The 23,923-nt window shown below is 48.8% G+C and overlaps 1 protein-coding gene across 1 annotated transcript; it reads left to right on the top strand.

Annotated features, from left to right (window-relative positions):
• The first annotated feature begins 457 nt into the window (after positions 1-457).
• On the top strand, positions 458-23,478 carry vps53 (VPS53 subunit of GARP complex). The gene is made up of 22 exons (XM_076282165.1): positions 458-607; positions 1,130-1,210; positions 2,243-2,292; positions 2,447-2,513; positions 8,000-8,086; positions 8,487-8,602; positions 9,397-9,516; positions 12,088-12,166; positions 12,266-12,409; positions 12,510-12,652; positions 13,505-13,646; positions 13,984-14,079; positions 14,412-14,506; positions 15,474-15,716; positions 16,158-16,305; positions 16,640-16,722; positions 16,984-17,062; positions 17,342-17,490; positions 17,719-17,788; positions 17,883-18,020; positions 21,515-21,619; positions 22,377-23,478. The coding sequence occupies exons 1-22, from the start codon at positions 515-517 to the stop codon at positions 22,545-22,547; spliced, it is 2,499 nt and encodes an 832-aa protein (XP_076138280.1). The 5' UTR covers positions 458-514; the 3' UTR covers positions 22,548-23,478.
• The last annotated feature ends 445 nt before the right edge of the window (positions 23,479-23,923 follow it).

Raw genomic sequence — 23,923 nt, 5'->3', positions numbered from 1 at the left:
TATGTCCATGGCCTTCAAATCTTATCCTAGTGTTCTAATGGTTGCGTGCGTGCTTGCGCTCTTAATCTCATTCTCTCTCCTGCGCAAACATTATGTCCTGCATGCCTACTGCGTGTAGTTCTACTGCATAAAGTTTCGCAAATAAATTAGTTTGTTTTACAGAAATGGCCTACTGTCACACTGCGTGCAGCCTATAACCAAAAGCACACATTTTGTAAATAAGCGGGTCGGATCGCAGGTCGGGTATAATTTTGTCCTAATTAATATTCGCGGTCCGAGTTGCGGTCGGGTTGATTAAAATATCGGGCGACCGCGGGCCGCTTGTGACCAAACCCGCGCAACACTGGTACCTACTGTATGTCAATCCTGTGCAGTTGCGTGACTGTCTTCCAGTATCCCATAAGCCCTTGCATTCAGGAAATGCTACGACGTTGTCAGTGACGCTGGATGTTACGGATGTTACACACTACAGTATCTTTAATGCTACTGCAGTTTAGCTTTGGGTCCTGTTATTATGTCAGTCATGGAAGAAGACGAGGTGGAATTTGCCGAAGATTTGGAGGCAATTCTGCACCTCTCACCAGAAGTGCAACTGGCCATTGAACAGGTAACGTTAATCTTACAATCCCGTTTCGTCGTCCGATATTATTGCTCTCCTGTCAGCTTTGGTTTTGCTGACCATCTGGTAACATTGCCTGGTCTAAGTTGCTCCTGGTATGACTTCGCTAAAGTGTTCGTCATTTACCAATGGAAGTCGCTTTTCATTTGCCCGTTATGTTTATCTATGCTCATAATCGAGCGCTTTGTTGTTTAGTGCTACTGATACCTGCACTGTAGAAAATGCTGATGGCCTTGTGTGCCGTTTTAGCTAGCTTAGCTAGCCAGCAAGGTGTCCACCCTTTCATCGCTTGCCGATGCTTAACTTCTCAGTGTAAATGTGCAAACTCGATATTTATGATAATTTCAAAGATTTTTGTTTTCTGTTATGTTGCCCTTGGTGTCGGGCCTAACGTTAGATGTATTCCTTTGGAGAACTGTCAGATCAGGTGACAGTGGCCCGCCCGCCCCTTTGAAACAGTATGGCTAATGTGATATGGCTAATGTGATGTACAATTAAATTTTTTTAAAGGTTTTCCCAAGTCAAGATCCACTGGACAGACCGGACTTCAATGCTGTAGAATACATCAATACGTTATTTCCCACAGAACAGGTAAGACCGAATAGTGGATCTCAACATGATGGAGTAAACATTTTTTTGAAGTATTTGAAGTAAACAGAACCGGTTGGTCCAAAGGTCTGACTGACGGCTATCAAAAGTTGGTTGTGTTTAATTTTACAAAAGCTACCGCAGTTTCTCAATAAATAAGAAGATGGCATTTCAGATAATGGCACAATATTAATTTGAGCTGTCCCATTGCAGATCTTTGAACTCACTCCCTCATATCAACACGACTATGCTGCTCAGAGAATGTAATAGTTGTGTAGGGGTTGCAGTGATATTTTTCTTTGTCTGTGGAAAGAGGATGGGTGTGAAAAGCATTATCTTTTCTGCTTTTAAGGTTATGTGCAAGTGCGCTCATTTTCCACACAGGAAGTACATTTAAAATGGCTCAAATTAGAACTTTGGCTGCCAAAATCACCAGGCTTTTGAACTAAACATGTAAAAAGAAACTGACTAGACATCTCAGAACATGCACGAGTTAACAAAAAATGTGCCAGTGTTCAAATTGCTCTATAAACATAAGTTCCTGTGCCATCCGCCATAGTTTGACTATTACAATAATAATAATAATAATAATAAAAACTTAGTCAATAGATTTGGACTCTAGTAATTAAATGTAGTTAATAGGTCAATGTAGTACTATATTAACATTTTGCAAGAGATGAGGCAGTTATTAGTATGCACAGCAATGTTAACTTAGCATAACTATATTATAGTTATATTAATGTTCATCAGTACTTGTAGGAAAACTACAGTGTTAATTTTGATACTGGTGATTGGTTAGAGTGCACACAATACTAAATGTTTATTTCCAGTCAGTTTTTAATCTATTTGTAGAAGTTATACTGGTGAGTGTCCACTAGGAAGTGCTGTGCTCCTTGAAAACCCATTGTATTGTTGCTCATGATTGAGTCAAAGTGTTTTAGTCTAATCTGTTTATGTTGTTGTTGTATAAAGTAAATGTAATGCAATGAAATAAATGTAACAATCAATTTTCTTTCTTTTAAAACAAAATGATAGTCACTGGCCAATATAGATGATGTTGTGAACAAGATCCGACTGAAAATAAGGTGAGCAGCATTTTCAGATGTTTATCAGTGATCCCCATAGATATATATATACTGTACTGTCTATACAATACTGTGCTATATCTATGAGTGATCCCAATTTAATTAGACCATGTAACTAATGCAGGGTTTTTATTCTTAATGTGTTTGCCCTCAGGCGACTGGACGATAACATCAGAACCGTTGTGAGAGGACAGACAAACGTAGGCCAGGATGGACGGCAGGTTAGTGGCCAATTACAACCGCACATTCAGTCCTCTGCTACAGCTTCAGAGAAATTATGTGTGGTCTAATTAGTTTGATTAATTTAGTCATGACATTGGCTGAAATTATATTGGCTCTTTTATTTGCTGCATATTTTGTGATTGTTTGAAACTTGGCCTAGATTGATTAATGGAAAATGAAAAAAAGAAACAAAACAAAAACACCATATGTTGGGCTGATGAATAATCAGTCTCTGTGTGAGTCTGTTGTAGTTTGTAATCCAGTCTGAGACCGCTGTTTGTCACTGAGTGTGTGGTGGTCTTGTATCCTACTTTTGAATATCTGCACCTTTGGCATGCAAGTCTGCCAGTGTATCTAGTCTTCCATGTGCCTACTGTAGAATGTAGACTATGACTATGTGTGTGTGTGTGTGTGCACACAATTGAGTGTGTGTGCTTGCGTGCACAATTGAGTGTGTGTGCGTGTGCGTGCACTTGCACAAGTATGTGTGTGTGTGTGTGTGTTTGTACACAATTGTGTGTGTGTGTGTGTGTGTGTGTGTGTGTGTGTGGTTGTGTATGAAACACTGTGACAGGGAGGGCCGGGAGATAGATGAGGGTAGCAGATTACTGCGAGTGGACGGTGCCCTGGCAGATTCCTTTGGCCGGGGGCACCCAGCTGTGAGGGGGAGCAGAGGGGCCGCGTGAGACTGAGGAGGCAGAGGATGCAGTCTGAGGGACGTCTGGGGGCTTGGCCCGCCGCTGATGGATGTGGCACCGGGGCTCTGGGTGGATGAAGGATGGCTCTCTGGCCTTCCTGCTGCCTCACCCTCTGGGGGCAGTGCTTGTCTGGGGTGGAGTAGGAGTTCGGTGTGTGAGTGTGTGTTTGTGACTGAGAGTGTGTCTGTCTGCGTGATAGCGGTTGTATGTACATATAGGTGTCTGTGTGTGTGTGTGTCTGTGTGTGTGTGTGTGTCTGTGTGTTGGTGTGGGAATGTGGGTCTGGGAGTATGTCTGTCTATGTCTCTCTGTCTATTTGTGTGTCTGTATAAGTGTCTCTGCAAGTGTCTGTGAATGTTTGAGGGGTTGGTGGTGGTGGTGGTTACTGCTTTGGGTTTCTCATCTGAAGCGGGTCTGGCCCTCCGTCACGGCACGACACGTTCCCCCTCTGCTGTCTGTCCCTCTCCTCCTCCTCCATGGAAAAGGACAGGATGAGTCAGGAGGACCAGGATGAGATGAGGCTGCGGCGATCCCGAGGTTGGAATTCCTCTCAGCCTCCGTCTGGAAAGCAGGGCAGCGATTATTTCCCTGTTTTTCGCTATAATTCCATTGGCGAACAGTGGTTATTCGCTGTCTCACTGCCTTTTGGAGGAATAAACCGCAAAAAAATTGTAAAGCCTTGATTTAACACAGATCTTGGCCGACTCCATCCGGGCAGGATGGCTAGAGGAAACGCAACACCTGACTGGGAGAAATGAGGGAGGCTGTGGGGAGATGATCCCCGGTCTTGTCTGGCATAGGTACCAGACCACTCAGACATGGAAAGAGCCGAAGAGTCGTACCCCCCCATCCTCCTTTCCTACCGAGACGTTTCCATCAGACGCGGAGGAGAGGAAAGTCCCTCCACAGATGGAAAGGCCTCACGGCGTGTGGGTGGCTGCTGAAGGGAATGCAGATACAGGAACTAGGGTTTGTTTGACGGGATATCGGGGTGGTTTTTATCAGCAGGCAAAGGGTGGAGACATCTGCTCCTGAAAAAGGGTCCCTGAGGTCCTGCTGATGGTATTTGTAACTGTGTGTGTGGGTGGAGGAACAATGCTTGTGTGTGTTTATGTGATTGTGTGATTGTAATATGAAAGTAAATTTAGATGTCTTAACTTGTCTTTTGGAAAAAGTCATGGATGCACATGAATTAATGTGTTTTGAGTCATGGGTGCTCATGAGGGTAATGTGTTTTGAGTCATGGGTGCTTATGAGGGTAATGTGTTTTGCTGGATGTTGCTGTGCAACTCATCCTCCCTGCTTTGATGTGAAGCTGGAGCTAAAGAGCAGCTTGATAAGCAAGGCCTCTGCCAGTCTTTTGTGCAGTGTTCACACCACAGATGTTCTCCCTGTTTAAATGCCATCTCTCTCTCTCTCGCTCTCTCTCTCACACACACACGCACACGTACACGTACACACACACACACACACACACACACACCTCTTCCTCCTTGAGCCCCAGAGCCCTTTTTGTTTTCATCCGACTGCTCAGAGTCTTCACTCCTTGACGGGACGCTGCAGCTGTGCACCTTCACCCAGCTGGAGTGGCATGATTCCTCTATTCTTAGTCAGAGATGTAAAGGCATATTACCCCCAACCCCCGTGGTTCCTTTTGTCCTAACTCATGACAGACTTCGCCTGGGATCATTAATGAACCGCAGAAAAGAAGGCTAAGCTTGTCAGTCACGCTGCCATTTTTTTATTGCAAACTGAAGAAGTCAGTGAAAGGGGGGCTGGGGTCATTTACAGCAAAGGAAAATGATCAGACCTCATTTATGGTATCTGATTGGAGGGGGGGGAGGGTTGATGGGGGATGGAAGCCAACATCAGCCCTAAACATTTGTTGTCAATTATGCCCAGTCATTCAGAGGGGCTGCTTTGCAGATTTTTTCCTTTGTGTAGTTTGGCTATTAACAGTAAATGTATATCCCACCCCCTAAAAGCAGCCCAAAAAGTTCCATATAAAACCGTTAGCTGTGTTGCGTCCCCCCAGATGGACAGCTCACACGAGGGGGTTTTATGGCTGTGTGGGAGCTAGTTAGGATGGGGATGTCTTGTGTAGGTTTTGGCATCAGAACCAGCCCATTAGAAATGCTCCAATAGAGAGGGAGAGAGCCTCCTCGAGAATTTAACATAAATATTTAAGCTAAACACAGGAAAGGCAGTTTACTGCTCGTGTGTGGAGGTTTTTTCTGTCGTTTATGGACTTATCCCCCCCTCTCTCTCTATCCCTCTCTCTCTCTCTCTCTATCTCACTCTGTGTTCTCTCTCTATCCCCCCCAATTTCTTCCACAGTGGCGTTCATACCACAGCGTTTTTTCCACAGAGCAGCGCATGGGCCACGCATTCCTGCTCAAATCCCGTTTGCAACCTCAGGTTGGGCTCCGGGTGCTCCACACGCGAGCGCTGGCCATAGTCTCATCTCCTCTCGTCTCGTCTCCGACAGCTTCTGTTTCTTATTTTAGAGCCTAATAAAGAAGTTTCACATGCCAAGACCACATGTATTTTATCATTTCAGTGAATCATGGAGAAAGATACAGGTGTTTTTCCCCAAACACACGGAGATGTTTGTTTCTCCCATCTGCTCCTCTGTGAGCCAGGAGCTGCGGCCAAACAAGTCGGGCATCCTGTTTCCCAGACAGGCCAGACGCTCCTCTTTAGTGACCAGCCGACTGGACTGGCCGGCTGGGCCCGCGCCGCCGCACCGTAACCGTCTGAAGGAAACATCCTCGAACTGCTGCAAATAGAGTCCACATGTGTGGCAGGACTCACCCTCTGCCAGACCAAAACAACCCCCCCCCCCACACACACACACACACACACACACCCCTCTCCTTCCCACCAGACTCTCCCCTCCCTTCTCTATCCCTTCATCAGGGGGGCAGCCGTGGCAGGAAAGATAACAAGGTGAGGCAGCGGTCAGGCGTGCAGGGTAGGGCAGGGTGCCGCTCCCCCAGCCTGCTCCGGTCATTAAGGGGAGAAATGCCGGAAATGAGTGCTGGACAAGGGCCAGGCAGGCAGCCACGTCTGCTCAAGCTCCTTATGAAGTGAAGGCCACCTCTGCTCACACATTTACACAGACTTACATACACACACACACACACACACACACACACACACACACAAGCTTCTTATGAAGTAAAGGCCACCTCTCCTCACACATTTACACACACACACCACACACACACACCACTTTTCCTTCCTCACATGCACACACACACACACATGCAAACTCACACTCTTATACACACACTCACATACACACATCCCACACTCTCTTTCTCTCTCTCTCTCACACACACATCACACTCTTACTGTCGAACTGACACTTCACACTTAGACGCTTCATGCAGAGCTAAAAACACACAGCGGTCAGAGTTCAGCCAAGCTCACACTACATGACACCAGACTGCTGTGTGTGTGTGTGTGTGCGTGTGTGTCTGTCCCCCTCAAACGGTTCATGTCAAGCGCTGTTATCTGAACAGAATCAGGGAAAAGAGAGGCGATTAATCACTGTGGATTAACTATAGTATGCAGAGCAAGGGCATCTGCTTTTGTCCTTGAACTTGCCTCTGCCTTGCTCCTCTTAAGATGCTCCTTGGGAAACTCCTGTCAGCACGAAATTGTGTGTGTGTGTGTGTGTGTGTGTGTGTGTGTGTGTGTGTGTGTTCTCCTGTGATTTTAGGAGGCTTGTAAAAGTGGTAAATTCCAGGGGCAGCTGTTGCCGGCTGTTAGCATTCCATCCGTCTGTGAAGGGAGCGCACAGAGAGAGAGAGAGAGAGAGAGAGAGAGAGAGGAGGAGAGAGGGAAAGCCTGCCCTCCTTCACTGGCTCACAGGACCAAGACACCCCGTCCAGTGGACTGGCAACCACACAGCTGTTTTCCCTTTAAAGAAATGTTGTGCAGCAATTACACATTTTCATAATCCTCCAAAGCCCCTTTCTTGTGTCTGCCAGACAGACAAACTCGAGACAGACAGACACCCCAATTCCAACAGGCTACCAGCTCTTAAACCCCTTCAGTCTCAAAGGCAGGCAGTTATATAATACAGACTTGCTCCAAGTACCTCATTATGATAACTCCAGAATTTCGATCACTAGTGAGTCTTGTTTTGGTGGGGGGGGGGGCATAGGTCTGGACTGAGGCCTGACCTTGATGAACTACCACAGTGTGCAGCCAGAGCTTAAATTCCCTTTCTGGAATGTTCTGAGCAGATGGAAAAAGGATGTTTTTCTTTCTCACCATGCCGAACCCTTTTTCTGGGGGGCTCTTATCTACCTGCTGTGCTGGGCTACAGTGTGTGTGTGTGCTGCACCTCCAGGTTTCAGTCATCGCTGGAGAGTTCTAGAAAGCCGAGCCCGAAATGCCTGTTTTCAGCTGTTCTGGTTGTCCCAGATTAGCTCCAGCGAGGAGGGACAGGCACCAGTCACGAGGCGCAAGTTAATGATTTGCTGAGGTTTTAGTAGGATGAAGGAGGAACGGGACTCTTTTTCACTTCTATTTTGATAAGACACTGGATATGCTAGCGGCTAGGAACCAGGTCAACAGATGTGTCTTATTTTTGTTGTCGGTTCAAACTGACAGGCTGGAAAAAATCTCCCAAAATGCCACAGAGGCTCCATAGATCAGTCACTGCAAATCAGCACTCTCTCTCTCTCTTTCCTTCTCTCTCTTTCTCTCTCGGTCTATCTCTCTCTCTCTCTCTCTCCTTCTTTTTCTCTCACATACTCTCTGTTGTTTTCCAGGCACTGGAGGAGGCTCAGAAAGCCATCCAGCAGCTTTTTGGCAAAATCAAAGACATCAAGGACAAGGCGGAGAAGTCGGAGCAAATGGTGGGTAAAAAAAAAAAGCCCCTCTTGACACCAGCTGACTGTGCAGAAAACGATAAATAAATAAATAAATAAATGAATTAATTAAATACAGGACAAAAATATTAATAGTCCCCTCTATAAATGTCCTCTCTAATGTAAGCAGGCTGTTGCTTTGGTCCCTGAGGACACTGACCTCCCGTGGTTTCTTGCACGCTGCGGGCCTCGGCAAGCCCAGAGTAATGCACTAGCCATCTGTACGTCAGCACTGCGGGTCAGGGGATGGCCGCAGGGCAAGCAGGCTGGCTGACCGGGGACCCCATTGTGTGGTGGGGGGCAGGAGGAGGCCATAGGGAACCACCCAGGGAGACACAGAAGCGGAGTCGAGTCTAAAAATGTGTTTTGTTGTTGTTTATCTCCCCAGGTCAAAGAGATCACCCGCGATATCAAACAGCTGGACCACGCCAAGCGTCACCTGACCACCTCCATCACCACCCTCAATCACCTGCACATGCTGGCCGGAGGGGTGGACTCACTAGAGTAGGTTCCACACTCCCCGCCACAAGCCTGCCCATCCCACTGGAGACGTCGTTAAGCCTGTCTCCACTCCTAATACACTTATAATAGTGGAGATAATTGGACCTTTGCTAATTGCCACCCCCCCCCCCCCCCCCTTTGAATATCTGCTTTTCCTCAGGCTAATATCAGTGACCATTAGGCATTTACTGTTTAGTCTGCAGATCATTTGGCAGGGCCTTGTCTCTGCTATTTGACAATACTAAGCTGTGGCCTGTTTGCACTCTCATTTTGAAGATTACTTTGGCAGGTCTTCCCCTCCACTGTAATATTTGAGATAATTGGGCAGCTTATTTGTATGCCCTATAAAAGCCAAATAAGTAAATTAGCTTTTTGCTTGCTCCTACTGGTGTACCTGACCGCACATTAACCGCACACACTGAAGCCTTAGTGATGTTGCATTAAAATAAGATGAATCAATGAACAAGGCCTTAAATGGACTGAAACTGAGACACAAGCCTTTCAGGTGAAAACCATCTTCAGTGTTCACAGATTTTGTGTGTGTGTGTCTCAAACTGAACGCTGAAGGTGGGCCCGTTTTTGTGTCAGTTTCATCTTTATTTCACCCAACATTACTTAGTTTCCTTTTCCCCTTTTTTCACCTGTCTTTGGATTCTACACACAAGGTGAAACACCTTTGTAAACACAAACCTGGTACAAAAGCCATTCCCGAACTAGCTTTTCATGAATAAGATGTCAATAAGTCATTACTAGGACATTAATAGGACATTGAATGGTTACATCTTTTGTTCCATCAGGGCCATGACGCGTAAGAGGCAGTACGGAGAGGTGGCTAATCTACTGCAGGGTGTTGTGAATGTGCTGGAGCACTTCCAGAAGTACATGGGCATCCCCCAGATCCGCCAGCTCTCAGAGAGGTAACCAGATCCACAGCAGCTGGCAACACACACACACACACACACACACACATACACACACTCTCACTCTCACCAAACAAAATCCGGATGTGTCTCGGTCCCGCACATTGTAAACACTCACACACCCTCTCGTTCCAAGCGGAAATGCAGACATGAGTTGCAAGCATGTGCTGCTTTTTAATGATGACTCTCCTCAGATTTTTGTAAACTTTTGCGCGTATTGTGTCTGCCAGCTGTTTGCATAATATAAATTTACCCCACCACGGCGCTGTGTTGACACAGCCCACCATGCACTTGTGTCTATCTCCCACTCCGATCTATAGATGTGTGTGTGTGTGTGTGTGTGTGTGTGTGTGTGTGTGTGTGGGTGTGGGTGTCCTTGTCCGCGTGTGTCTATGTGCGCGCGTGTCTGTGTGTGTGTGTGTGTGTGTGCATGTGTGTGTGTGCATGTGTGTGTGTGCGTATGCGTGTGTGTGTGATTTCCTGTTTATGTTTACAGAGGATGAGGAGCAGGAAAGGAAGGAAGCCTGCTCGACAGAGCTGCTTTATGCATGCATGGCTTCTACTTAGAGGCTCTGGGGTCTCGCTCCAGCAGTGAGCAAACCTTTTGTTCCCTGCCGAGTACGGCCTGAGCACACGCTTAGGGGGTTCTGTTTGTGTGTGTGTGTGTGTCTGTGTCTGTGTGTGTGTCTGTGTGTGTGTGTCTGTCTGTGTGTATGTCTATGTGTCTGTGTGTATACGTGTTTGTGTGTGTGTGCGTGTGTGTGTGTGTATTTGTGCGCTGGTGTGGGTCCCTGCTGGCGCGGACACTGAGCCCTTTTGTGAGCTGTGGGAGGGCTGGGGCCGGGGGCCTGGATCCGTCCATGTGTCCCTGTGACTCTGGGCTCAGCCGTGGCCTGTTTGTGTTGGACTCGGCATCAGGGGCCTGGACGGCTGGATTGCAGGCCTTGCCGGCTGTCCTGGCTGGCTGGGTGTCCGCCTCGGGGAGCGGGAGACTGAGAAGAACTAGTTCTCTGACTGTCCCCGTGTTTTTCTGGGGCAACAGGCACAGGAGTGGTCAGTGGGTCATCTACTGGTTAGTCAAACAGCACTTGGCAGCGTTGCAACATGTTTGTGAAGATCAGAGTAAATGTTTGCGGCTTGTATAACTGACTATTAAGAAAATATCTAAACATGCCATTACTGTGCTGACCTGTGTTGAAGGCAAGCAGAGGGTCAGGGAGTGCTTTCAGTGGACAGGAAGGTGGAGGATTGAAAACACAAACATCTTTACCCCCCTCTTCCTCCTTTGGTCTTCTTTTAGACTGCAATACAGTTCCTTTTGTTTCAGGCCCAGAACAAGCACAAAGCTCATTGTGCACATCAGTGGCTTGTTTCCCCTTATCAGATAGTCCCAGTGATACTTTCCCGCTTGGCTTCCCCATATGGAAAAAAAGTGGGCTGTTTTCATTCCAGCCGGCCGACCGGCCCTCCCTGTCCAGATATGCGCTGCTGGAGGGTGTGGCTGGCCTGCAGATGACGGACGGCAGCTGGGTGATTTAAAAAAAAAATTTTTTTGGGTGGAAGTGGGGGGGGGGCGGGTAAAGAAGGCCTGGGTTCTGACAGATCCTGGGCCCCTCTTCAATGGAGCTGTGGAGCTGCTTCTAAACAGTCAGACGATCAGGCCTCGTCAGGGGGGCGGCCGTGCCAAGCCCTGCCCCCTGTATCTCTTTGACTGGCATCGGCATGTGGGCATCGCTGCCCACGTGCGTGTTTATTCTGGACGGGCCATGTTGTTCCAGGGCTGGAATCTGGCTGCCGCCGCCACTGCCACAGCGAGTGCCAAGCGCTGACGAGGCCCTCGGGCGAAGAGGGGCGGCCAACAACAATGAATGCAACCGCAGTTATCCTGATATGGAGCATGAAGAATCCCCCGTCTGGACCCTCGGTCTTTGCCCGCGGCCCATCTGCCACCCCTCTCCACGGACGGCCTTAGTCAGCCGGGGCTGACAGCAGTTGGGGGATTCTTATTCTATTGCACTGAATCATGGCCCACTGGGTTTCATAGCTCGTGGCGGCCTGTCGTAACGGGAAGCGACGCGTTCTTAAGTGTCGCCACTCCCACCCCCCTCAGACAATGCGGCTAAGAGAAAACAGCCTCAACGCATCGCAAAGCCTACTTGGTCAAACTCTGTTTCCATGGCCACTCCTAATATTATGTGCCTTCCTGTAACGGCTATTTTATATGGCAGCCATGTTGGGTGTGCGATGCGAACCACAGATGGGGAAACCATCACCATCGTCCTCGTGGCCTTGGTGTCATGCTCCCTCCACAGTCGTGGAACCCCTAAAGCCTCCAGGGTCAAAGGTCACATCAGCACGTGAGAAGCTGCGATCCTGGCCTGCGTAGGTTAGGGAACAGTGGGAGTGGGATCCCGGCCTTGGGAAAGCCCTTACAGAGCTCCTCTAAACTGGATGGACAGGGGCGTGACGGGGGTTTCCATGCCGAGGGGGTCAGGAGGTCTCTTGTTAACACATCGCCGTGGCAGCCATCCCAACCCATCTGTTCTGCTCTGTTCTCTCCCTCGGCAGAGTCAAGGCCGCGCAGAGCGAGCTCGGCACGCAGATCCTGGCCGACTTTGAGGAGGCCTTTCCCTCTCAGGGCTCGAAGGTACGGCACACGCCACTCAAACGCAACCTGTTGCATTCTTGCCTTGCAAGCTCCAGAGATGGTCATTTTCATGAGATGTTTTTTTTTTCCTCCTCACAGAGACCTGGAGGCCCCAGCATTGTGCTCAGAGACGCCTGTTTGGTGGCCAACGTGCTGGATCCACGCATCAAGCAGGAGATCATCAAGAAGTTCATCAGGCAGCACCTCTCTGAGTACCTGGTGCTCTTTCAGGAAAACCAGGATGTGAGTTACTACCAAACTACCAAAGCACCTCTTCATCTCCTCTCGATATAAGGTATCTGATCACTTTTGGTTAAATGTGTTGTTTCTGTTCACTTTATAGGTGGCTTGGCTTGATAAAATTGACAGGCGTTATGCCTGGATCAAGCGGCAGCTGGTGGACTATGAGGAGAAGTACGGGCGAATGTTTCCAGAGGAGTGGTGCATGACGGAGCGCATCTCTGTGGAGTTCTGCCACATCACCAGGTACTGAAACACTTACAGCAACACATTTGTGGTACAACCAAACCATGCAGTTAAACTAATCTTTCAAAATCCTTGTGTCTCCTTAGTGTTCATTTAGTCAGAATAAATATAGAATTGCCACTGTTGCCTCTGCATATCTTCTGCCAGCACGAGGGATGCATTAATTTTATCCACTGGAAAAAGATTTTACTTTGGGATTGGATGAAAGCTGGATAAAAGAAAAATACTCTGATAAAAATCAGAATTAAATAAACAAGCAGTATTTTAACCTTATTCCCTTAACTATGTTTCCCTTTGGTAGCAAATCAAAGTATTGATTGATTGATTCAGTAACCCCCAGATTCAGTACAGGAAGGGACTTTTAGCCTGTTTGTGTGAGGCCTCTCTCGTCTGAGCATGTCAGGTCTTTGGGTGCACTCCATCTGAACTCAGCGCTTAATGAGGCTTCGGCAGGCAGGAAAGGCGAGGTGTGGATCAGCTCCCGCCAGCGGCCTAATCTCCTCCATCACTTACGTTTTTCCCTCCCTGAACGAGCCAAATGAGCTCTCAGGCTACCGCAGATACCAGGGACACACAGACCGTCCATTCATTACCTTGTTTGGACATAATGACGGTGAATTGTCAGGTGGAAATGGGGTGAAATTGGAAAATGGTCCTGCTTTAGAAGTCGAGGACAAGACGACCGGCCCCCGTGCTCTGAAGGTCCCCTCAGATGTGCGTGCCAGGCTTAATGACCCACATGGGCGCTGACCCGATCTCTGTGGCTTGCCCGCCCGCTTCCTCTCACAGGCTACCTGGCCTGGTTGCGTTTGGATGACCGCTTGTTTCCTGATTGTGATTTTGCTCTGTCAGGACGGAGCTGGCCAAGCTGATGCGAGCTCGGGCCAGGGAGATCGAGGTCAAGCTGCTGCTCTTCGCCATCCAGAGGACCACGAACTTCGAGGGGCTGCTGGCAAAGAGGTTCTCTGGCTGCACCCTGAGCGACGTTCCTGGGGTACGAGGCCATATAGAGGGTCACCTTAAATCTATTCTCCTGTAATCCTTGGCAGAGGCAGGGGGTATTCCAAGAGCATGCTTTGTTGACAAACCTGGGGAAGTTAACTTTTAACAAATGGTAAGCTGTCTAAAAGAAGAGCACTCTGGCTCTATTTCTCTTGGAGAATTAAGCCTTGGGCCTTGTCTATTAGGAGATTTACCACTTATTCTGACCCAGGTTTGTCACTAAACCATATTCTTGAAATACACTCCTGGACCAGAATAAACCTCATAATGTTTAACATATGTCTGCTAGCCACATGAAATTACACTGTGTCACTTCCCTTATTTTGCAGAAGAAGCCTGACACCCCCTTGGATTCCACAAACCCTTTCCTGGAGGACGAGGCTGGGGAGGACACGGCTTCGGAGAAGGATGAGGATTTGGACAAGGTGATGACAAATCTACTGATCATCCTGCAGATATAAATTATAACCTCCCCAACAGACCCCTACAAACTCTGGATTATAATCCTCAAAAAGTGCCGTCACAGATACTACAAATTGTAATAGTTCAGAATGTACCGGTTGCATTCTTACTCAAACCACCCTTTAGTAATTTGTTCTCACATACCAGACGCTATGGTATTCCTCTCAGTTTTGCAAGAGGTTTCAGCAAATTACTCAAAACAATTTCCTTCCCCCATTCTCTATCACAGCAGATCTCACATTAGGACTGCAGTTTCTAATGAGCGCTTTATGACTAACTCCTTTCCTGTTTGCAGCCAAAGAAACCCAAGGCCCCTGATAACCCGTTCCACGGCATCGTCTCCAAGTGCTTCGAGCCTCATCTTTATGTCTACATCGAATCGCAAGACAAGTAAGAGACAGACAGTCAGTCAGACACGCACACAGACACACACACGCGCGCACACACACACACACACACACACACACACACACACACACACAAACTGCAATGCCCTTTTCACAATGCCTACTATACTTAGGAGAGGCTGGCATGTAGGGAAGCTAAGGAGAGCTGGAGACCTATGGAGAATGTTCTAGTGTAGAAGCAGAGCAACATGAGGTTTTTGTTTTGAGCCTCTATATTTTAAGCCCCCATCCTTGCCCATCCCCGTCCTCACCCCTCTCTCCAGTCTTTCTTTCTCTCATTCCATGCTGATCCCCCACTTTCTCCATTTCTCTCTCCCTCTCCACTCAGACAAAAATGTTTCCCATTAACTGTTCAACCACAGACATTGCTAACGGTTTGGAAAAAAAGTGCTAGAGCAGCAGATCTCTCCCCTCTCCCACCTCGCGCTCTCTTTCTCTTTGTCTTTCTCTCTCTCTCTCTCTCCCCCCTCTTTCTCTGTCTCCCTCTCTGTATCTGTCTCTCATTCTCTGGGGGCCCTGGCACAGTCGCTTCTCTTCAGACCGTGAAGCAGAGGTGACCTTTCCCCAGACAATGGCCTCTATTCAGTGTGGTCTAGACTGACCTGACTGGCAGAGGCTGGCCACATTCATGACTCTGGGGGTTCGTGGAGATCTCCGCAGCTCAATGCCCCTGCAGTGAGAACTAGAACTCCCCATGTGCAACACACTTTCTCTGTGTCACTCTTTCTTTCAATCTCTCTGTCTTTTCATCTTTTTTTTTACCCTCTCTCTCTCCCCCTCACTCGCTTCACTCAGTGTAAAATCCCTTTTTGTTGTCCGAGCTTCAGAGCTGAGTCAGAGCAGGTGACCTCTGGAAGGAGGTCGTGGCAGGTCGTTGAATTGATTTGTATATTTTTTTGCCAAACACGCTCTCTCTCTTCCTCTGTGTCTCGCCTCTTCCCCCACATCAGGAACCTCGGGGAGCTGATTGACCGCTTCGTGGCCGACTTCAAGGCCCAGGGGCCGCCCAAGTCCGGCACGGAGGAAGGTGGCGCGGTGCTGCCCAGCTGCGCTGACCTGTTCGTCTATTACAAGAAGTGCATGGTGCAGTGCTCGCATCTCAGCACGGGTGAGCCCATGATCGCCCTCACCACCATCTTCCAGAAGTACCTGCGCGAGTACGCCTGGAAGATCCTCTCGGGGAACCTGCCCAAGTGAGTCGTCCCCCACCCCCACCCCCCACTCACAGCCTGTCACAGACTCACAGTCTCTGGGGGAATCCCTCCTCCAAAGGGTTTGACAAAAAGAAATGCACTGTTACAAGTCATACTGTATGTTGTGAGGGGTTGTTTATCCTGTGGTGATTCTCGGAGAGTGTGTGTCATCTCTCTGCGGCCTCATTGGTCATTCAATACCACTCTCTGACAGCAGGAAAAAAAACACGCTCTGGTGTGGCTTGACTTTGTGTTGTCTTTGGGAGTTGAAAGGCTGCCCTTTTCTTCTCCCCAATAGCTGTGTTTGTGGTTTCCCTACCATCGCCGTGGTGTTTTTGGCAGGAGCGGAGGGTTGCTTTTAGTAAGGGGGGGGGGGGGGCTGCTTTTAGTAAAAGAGACGTCACCATGGTAACAGTCGGTCTCTTGTCTCTGGTGGAACAGGACGAGCACCAACAGCGGGGGTCTGACCATCAGCAGCCTGCTGAAGGAGAAGGAGGGCTCCGAGGTGGCCAAGTTCACCGTCGAGGAGCTCTGCCTCATCTGCAGCATCCTCAGCACGGCCGAGTACTGCCTAGCCACCACCCAGCAGGTAAACACACACACACACACACACACACACACACACACACACACACACACACACACACACTATGTACATATACATAGTCATACATAAGTAAACACATATACAGTATATATGCACATACACAGATGCAAGTCATGCACATGTGCACACAGCCACGCACTCAGATGCAACACACACACACACACACACACACACTCACTCAAGCACATCCTTGACTCAGATTCCCTGAGCGTTCCCTGCAACTGTGTGTTGGAGGACAACTGGTAAAGATCAAGTATTTGCCCTGGCCCTCCGCGTTGTGTGCTTGAGCGGTGTCTGGTTTCTGTCCCCCTCTCAGCTGGAGGAGAAGCTGAAGGAGAAGGTGGACACCACCCTGGTGGAGCGGATCAACCTGTCCGGCGAGATGGACACCTTCAGCACGTAATTATCACTTTAGCACAACCATAAACGCTTCAAAAGCCCACCATGTTAGATCACAGACCACAGAGACACACACAGGAGATTTGGCAAATAAAAACCTTACGGCTCTCTTTGTCAGTCCGCAAGACTAGTGGTGTGTGTGTGTGTGTGTGTGTGTGTGTGTGTGTGTGTGTGTGTGATTTCAAAGATGGTTTATGAAAACCACGGCTCATTTCCACTTGTGTGTGTGTGTGTGTGTGTGTGTGATGCTTGGCTTGGCAGGGTGATCTCCAACAGCATCCAGCTCTTGGTTCAGGATCTGGACGCTGCCTGTGACCCCGCGCTGACAGCCATGAGTAAAGTGAGTATGACTCAGCCTCCCAGAGTCTCCCTGAACTGAGCTAAACCGTAAGACTTCTCCAAGTGCAGCGAGACTGAAAGGGATGGAGGTTTTGTTTTTTGCCTTTGTTTCTGTCCTTGTTTTGGTCTTTTGAGGACGTAAATCCAAAATTCAATAGCCTTTGTTTCTCAGACGTGTTTACTACCTCCTGCAGTGAGTGATGGCTTTGGTGTGTGTGTGTGTGTGTGTGCGTGTGTGTGTGCGTGTGTGTGTGCGTGTGTGTGTGTGTGTGTGTATCAGATGCCTTGGCAGAGCGTGGAACACGTGGGAGACCAGAGCCCCTACGTGACGTCCGTCATCATGCACATCAAACAGAACGTTCCTATCATCAGGGACAACCTGGCCGCCACACGCAAATACTTTACGCAGTTCTGCATCAAGTTCACAAAGTAAGCAGGACGCAAGAAACATCCTTTTAACTGGGGCAACTTGAAAGTAGACACGCTGATATCTCTAGAATGTTTCATGCCTGTGTATTGTGCTCTGTGTACAAACCTAATGGTTGTTCTTTATTCACAGTTCATTTATTCCCCAAGTTCGTTGAGCATGATTTTTCTAGAATGTTCCATGCCTGTGTTTGTTGCCTGCAACCTAACCGAATGTGTTCTACTTCATAGTTCATTCATCCCCAAGTTCATCAACCACCTCTTCCGATGTAAACCTATCAGCATGGTGGGAGCAGAACAGGTGAGTCTGAGACCAGACAGCAGACATGACTCCACCTGACGTCACCAGCCACAGACGGCCGGACTAACAGCTGTGGGTCGGTTCTGTCTTGTAGCTCCTGCTGGACACACACTCATTGAAAACAGTCCTGCTGGACCTGCCTTCCATCGGGTCACAGGTGGTCCGGAAAGCTCCCGCGAGCTACACCAAGATTGTAGTGAAGGGGATGACCCGAGCAGAGATGATTCTGAAGGTAAGTTGACCACATGAATTACATTTCCAGAACGACCATAGTCTCTGACCACCGTCATCACAAACAAACACATTGCTGACTATTTTACAGTGCTCTACTGTATTCCTATTGGATATGTTATCAGTCCATCACAGGAGAGTGTTTTGTTTATCATATGCCCATAAAGAGGCTAATGGCTCACTGGTTTGCAGGCATTTGCCTCTCTGTGTTAATGAGTCTACGTGGGGGCCAGGAAGTGGCCCTCTCACAGCATGGATGCTGCTAGGGGCCTGTTAGCTGACCAGCTGCTCACAGGATTCCTGTCGAGTTACTGTCTTGTTCTCTAAGCTTTGTGAGCATGCACACACACACACAGACACACACACACACACACACACACACAGATATAAATCTACATTCAGTCACACACACAGACACTACACTCACTCCATTTTACATGCTCTGTCACACACACCTGCATGTGTGCTCGCACACACCCATTCACACAGACAAACACTTAGTCACAAGTCACACACGCACACAGACCACTCGCACAGACTCAGCATTGCTCCCTAATCCGCCGCCAGTGCAGTCTCTGGTTGGCTGGCCGGTCTCCGCTAAGGAAGCCGGATGGAATGCACAGAGGCAATGGCGCGTTTACAATCCCACCCCCATATCCCCCTAACCTCCCCACCCCCCGAGACCCCCCTCGCTGCCTCCTCACTGTCGCCTAGTCGACCCACCGGCCCAGCCCTGCCCATCTCGCCCTGACCCCTGTCTGCACGCTAGCCTTGCAGGTCCCTGGCCACTTGTTAGGCTCCCCGGGGCTTTCCTGTTGCCGTTCTATAACTGCCAGGAATTCAGCCTTGATCTCTCTCTCTAATGTTCAAACAGGGACTGGCCTTAATCACGCGAGATCATGCAAGCATTACATTACACATGCCTTTAGAGGAGTGGGAGAAATAAAAGTGGGATTTGATGCTGATAAGCCTTTAGTTAGTTACAGGACAACATGTCATTATTTGATAAAGAACATATCCATTTGATCCACTCCTCGCCACTCTCCATAGTTATGAATGGTCATTGTTAACCACATCAAAGAGAACTGTTAGTTGAGTCGTCTGTTGTTCTCGGCATTCCCAGACACGCAAAAGCCATTTTCTGCGTATTTTTAAACTGGTATGGTGCTGGGGGTGTTGGGTCTGCTAGTCCCTCTCAGCCTTGGCGTCTTTGTCATCGTGCTGAGTTGTTGACAGTCCAGACAAGTAAAGATGAACACGTGTGAAGCAGAGGCCCACTGAGGTCCCGAGGAGAATGTGCTGCATGTGTTTACACTATACAGCGCTCCTCTCTGTATACCGCCGACTCCTGAAGTGTGTGTGTGTGTGTGTGTGTGTGTGTGGGGGGGGGGGGGGGGGGGGGGGTGTAAGTGTGTGTGTGTGTGTGTGGCGCATTGTGCGGATTGAATCTGGCCTTGGACTGTGAAAAGGCTTACAGTCAGGCCTACAGATTTTTCTTTTCTTTTTTTTTTTGTTGCAAAAATCTGGTTAACATTTTAATGATTGACTTTGTGTTGCCCCAGGTGCCTCCCAGGTAATTGCTTCCATCTTGAGTCTTGCTTTTTTTTTTTGGTTCCCTTTGTGGATCCCTGGGAGCCTCACTACAGATAGTTAGCATACTAGCGGCGGGCTATCAGGCATGGAGGAGTGCGCCACGGCCTCGTATTGGAACGGAGCGCACCGGTCCGCTGCCTGTCCTCACTCGGGAGTTTGCAGCCAGGCCTCCTCTGAGAGCCTGGGCGAGAGCGCCGCGCTAGATAAATGTCTGTTTCAGCGTGTGGGTGGATTGGGCGAGCGCCGGGCGCTTTGGTGTGGAGATTGGACTCTGCCGCCACCGTCCTCGAGGCACGTTTCCCTAGAGGAAGATTGATGACCTCGCAGACGCTAAAGGAAGGCTCCACATCAAGGCACGCACGCTCTCTCTCTCTCTCTCTCTCTCTCTCTCTCTCTCTCTCTCTCTCTCTCTCTCTCTCTCTCTCTCTCTCTCTCTCTCTCTCTCTCTCTCTCTCTCTCTCTCTCTCACACACACGCAGAAGGGCGCTCGCTACAAAGCACAAGTTTTTTGGGCAGATGATCTGTTTACAATCCCCCCCTTTTCTATTCCCTTCAGCCCAACTTGTTCCAAAAAAACCACCCAAACCTCAGAGAGAGAGAGAGAAACTAGAAGAAAGAGAGAGAGGGTGAGAGAGAAACAGAAGGGGAGAGAGACGTGAAACTGTCAGAGAAGCGAAAAGAGGCCGTGCGGGCCAAGTGTGCAAGAGCGAGCGCCTGTGAGACGTGGCTGTTTTCCACAGCCGCAGGCCTGGCCCCCTCACCTCATATTGTGGCTCTTGCAGGGGAATGAATGGAAAGGCAGTCCCAGCTTTGGCCTTTTTCCTCTCTCTCTCTCTCTCTCCCTCTCTCTCTCCCTCTCCTTTTCTCTTTCTCCTTCACGCTCTCTCCTCTTTCTTTCTTTCTTTCTTTCTTTCTTTCTTTCTTTCTACAACAAGGCCCCTCCAAGGCTTTCCTTTGGCCAGCCTCCAGGATGGTTGCCAAGTAAATCACCGTTGTCAAAAAGAAAGGAACCTTTAGAATTCCAGACAATCCTCAGCGTTACAAGTCGCTTTTCCGTCTGTGCCGACAGCCGTCGTGAAGATCCCAGGCCTCCACCCCTCCGAGAGCAGAGAAAAGGAAAAGGGGGGGAGGGGATGTTACACTGTGTGTGTGTGTGTGTGTGTGTGTGTGTGTGTGTGGGAGAGTGAGAGCAACAGAAGGGAAAGCGGGAGCATGTGTGTGTATGTAAAGAGATCTTGGGATAGAAATGCTGGGGGGTGGCGGGTGTTGCTCCAGATATTTTTTTTCACCCCTGTAGTATCTGTCAGCCATGTGTTCTGTTACAAATATGAATAGTCACCATTGCTCTAACCCCTGCCCCCCACCCCCACACACACACACACACAACACACACACACACAACATACTTTACTTACACACTGACTCTCTCTCACACACCACACACACAGTCCCACACATAAACAGCATTTCCAAAGAATGGGCTTGCGCCCCACTTAACCTTTTTACTGATGCTGATTTGCCCAGACTCTCTCATTACACCAAAAATAATTACCGGTGAGGCTAATTCAGGCTCATTCAAGCATGGAGTAATTGCTCTGTAAAAATAAAAGAGGAGTGGGGCCCTAAATATAGCCTTCAAGTGTTGGGCTTTGTTTTGCAAGCCTAGCCATTCGCTAACTGACTTAATACTTGCTACAGATCCTTGTTCTGCAAAGCCCCATGTGGGAGCATTTAGCCACTGAGTCGTCCTGTGATTTTGCGTGGTGGAGGAGGGACCTAAAAAACCATATTGAGCCCCAATGTGCAGACCAAGAAGGGAGTGTGTTTTGCGGCTATCTCCATCCTTGGCACCCCCCCCCCCCCTCGTCCTCCACTGACGTGCTGCTCTGTTCTTCTTCCCAGGTTATCATGGCCCCTCACGAGCCAGCCGTGATCTTCGTCGATAACTACATCAAGCTCCTCGCTGATGGAAACCCGGAGACTTTCCAGAAGATTCTCGACATGAAGGCAAGCTCGGCTAGGGTTTGGCCCCGCTTAATTGCAGGCTGCAATGACACGTACATGTTTAGTAGTGATGCATGTTTCTGGGAGTCCTATGGCTCATTATTCATCAGCTGACCCCTTTTAACACAACTCACACAGTTCGCCACGTTCCACATTGGTGGGTGGTTTGGGTGTCTCATCTCTGGGAATGAGTAGCTCAAACATGATTAGAAACATTTTAATGGTTTCTCTCTCCTCACTCTTGCACATACTTTTCCTGTGTTCTCTGTCATCTTTCTGCTGGAGTCCCTTCCAGTCACTGCTTAAAACGTAACTCTCGCCAAAATGCAACCTGGGGTCTTTTTGTAAATGTACCTACCCGAGTCAAACTTTTGTTTAAAAGCATAATTAGGATGGAAGTGCCACTTTTAAGATTGACCGTAAAAAGAAAGGTTTTGAATTATCTCACTTTAGCAGTTGGTTTTTCAGCTCGCTGCCATCTTGCCAGTCAAGAAGTGAACCTTTCCTTTTAGAAGTGAATCTTTCTTTTCCTGTTCTAACCAAGTTTGACTTGTGTACATTCACAGGCTTTTTGGCGAGAATTCCGCTTTAAAAGTCTCTCTTCTCATAGTCAAGTCTCACGGTCTCTACCCTAACATGCCTGCCTCTTGTTATGTTTATGTAGTGTTAATACATAGGCCTCCTCTTTATATCTGTCTCTGTCTCTCTCTCTCTCTCTCTCTCTCTCTCTGTCTCTCTGTCTCTCTCTCTCTCTCTGCAGGGTCTGAAGCGCAGTGAGCAGAGCAGCATGATCGAGCTCTTCAGGCAGAGGCTACCGACACCCCCCTCGGGCAGTGACGGTGCTCCTTCGCTCTCTTTCAGCGCCCCTACGCCGGAGCAGGAGTCCTCACGCATCCGCAAGCTGGAGAAGCTCATCAAAAAGAGACTGTGAATCGATGAAGTGGACACACCACCACTACGGCCGATGATCTGCAACCCTCCAAATGCCCCCCTGCCATCCCTATTCACCTGCCCACCCTCCCGGCCTTTGCATCCTGCTTTCCCCCCTGACGCCTGGTTCTGTGTGTCACGTTGGCACAGCCTTTCATATTACTGTTACTTTGGACTTTTCCTGGGAGCCCACAGCACTAGCTTTGAAGCACTCATTCTTTTTTCTGCCCTGCTTGAGTCATGTACATTTGATTTGAACTAGTCAAGGGCTTCAGAATCATGTGGCGTGTTCAGTCAAGGAGTGTGTTTGAGAAAGCAGAGATGCAGACTGCTCAGTGCTGTGGATCGCTTCAAGTCGGACTTTAAAACATTGCCATATCACCCCCAGTAGTGGTGGCATCAACAGCAGCTAGCAACAGCATCAATCAAGCCTTAGTGTCATGGACTAGATGCAAATGTAATTACACTGTAGTTGTACTTTAACTAATCACTTGCACATTTGTTGAGATTTTTGGTGGAGGAGCTTTACTGCCGGGAGTGGGCAGGGAGTTGCTGGCAAAGTCATGATTGTGTACATTTCCTTCCTTGCCTTGAAATGAGTTAGGAAACGTCCTGAGTTGCAACACGTGTAACTCTATAAGTGACCTCTGTGTCCTTCTCTGTTCTCTCTGTTCTCTCTAACACTAATACCCTTGCCTTGCAGTCAGTGTACTGTATGCCAGTCATCGCTCCGATTCCTGAAGAATATGTTTGCACTTAAAAACAGAATCGACAGCCATTTACTGGAATCGGCCAGAAAAAGAAGCCTGCTGCTACTTGGCTCCAGTCCTTCCGGCTGTGGAGCCTCTCATCAAAATGATTTAGAGGCAACACTTTTAAACACGTCCCGTCCCCAGCCTCGGCCTCTGCCTCGGCTGGCACCCCCCACCCCCCCACCCACATGCCCCTGCTCTGGTTCTCACAGCCGTGGAACTTGTAATCAGCAATGCTGGGAGATGGCTCTCGCCCACCTCTGTGCCGAGTGGGTCGTGGCCCAAAGTGAACTCCCCCCTGTTTGCCGTGTTTTTTCGCCTACGAGGATCTCCAGGCGCTCTGTGGCAGAGGAACTTGGGATTTCCTGACTCCCAATTAGAGACAAACCAGCCACACACGTTTGGCTTCTCGGGGGGGAGAACCAAACCCCCTGGTTGGTTTCAAAATTGAAACCAGTGTGTCTGTTTTTCCCGCTTTACTCGTCTCTGCTCTGACCCTGTGCCAGGGCCGTAAGACTGATTTAACGCTCTCATTTGTTTAAGTCCCATTTCCCTTCCTAATTCCTAGACCCCATCTCTTTTTATGTAAGAATCTAAAAAGAAGCAAGCTAGCATGCACAGCATA

This window comes from Alosa pseudoharengus, unplaced genomic scaffold (genome assembly GCF_046254945.1).
Source record: "Alosa pseudoharengus isolate Yale_2024_CS ecotype anadromous, Long Island Sound unplaced genomic scaffold, YU_APseudo_1.1 YU_APseudo_1.1_scf_13, whole genome shotgun sequence".
Classification (NCBI taxonomy): domain Eukaryota; kingdom Metazoa; phylum Chordata; class Actinopteri; order Clupeiformes; family Clupeidae; genus Alosa; species Alosa pseudoharengus.
Note: the sequence above shows the minus strand (reverse complement) of the source record. Positions and strands in the feature narration are given on the sequence as shown.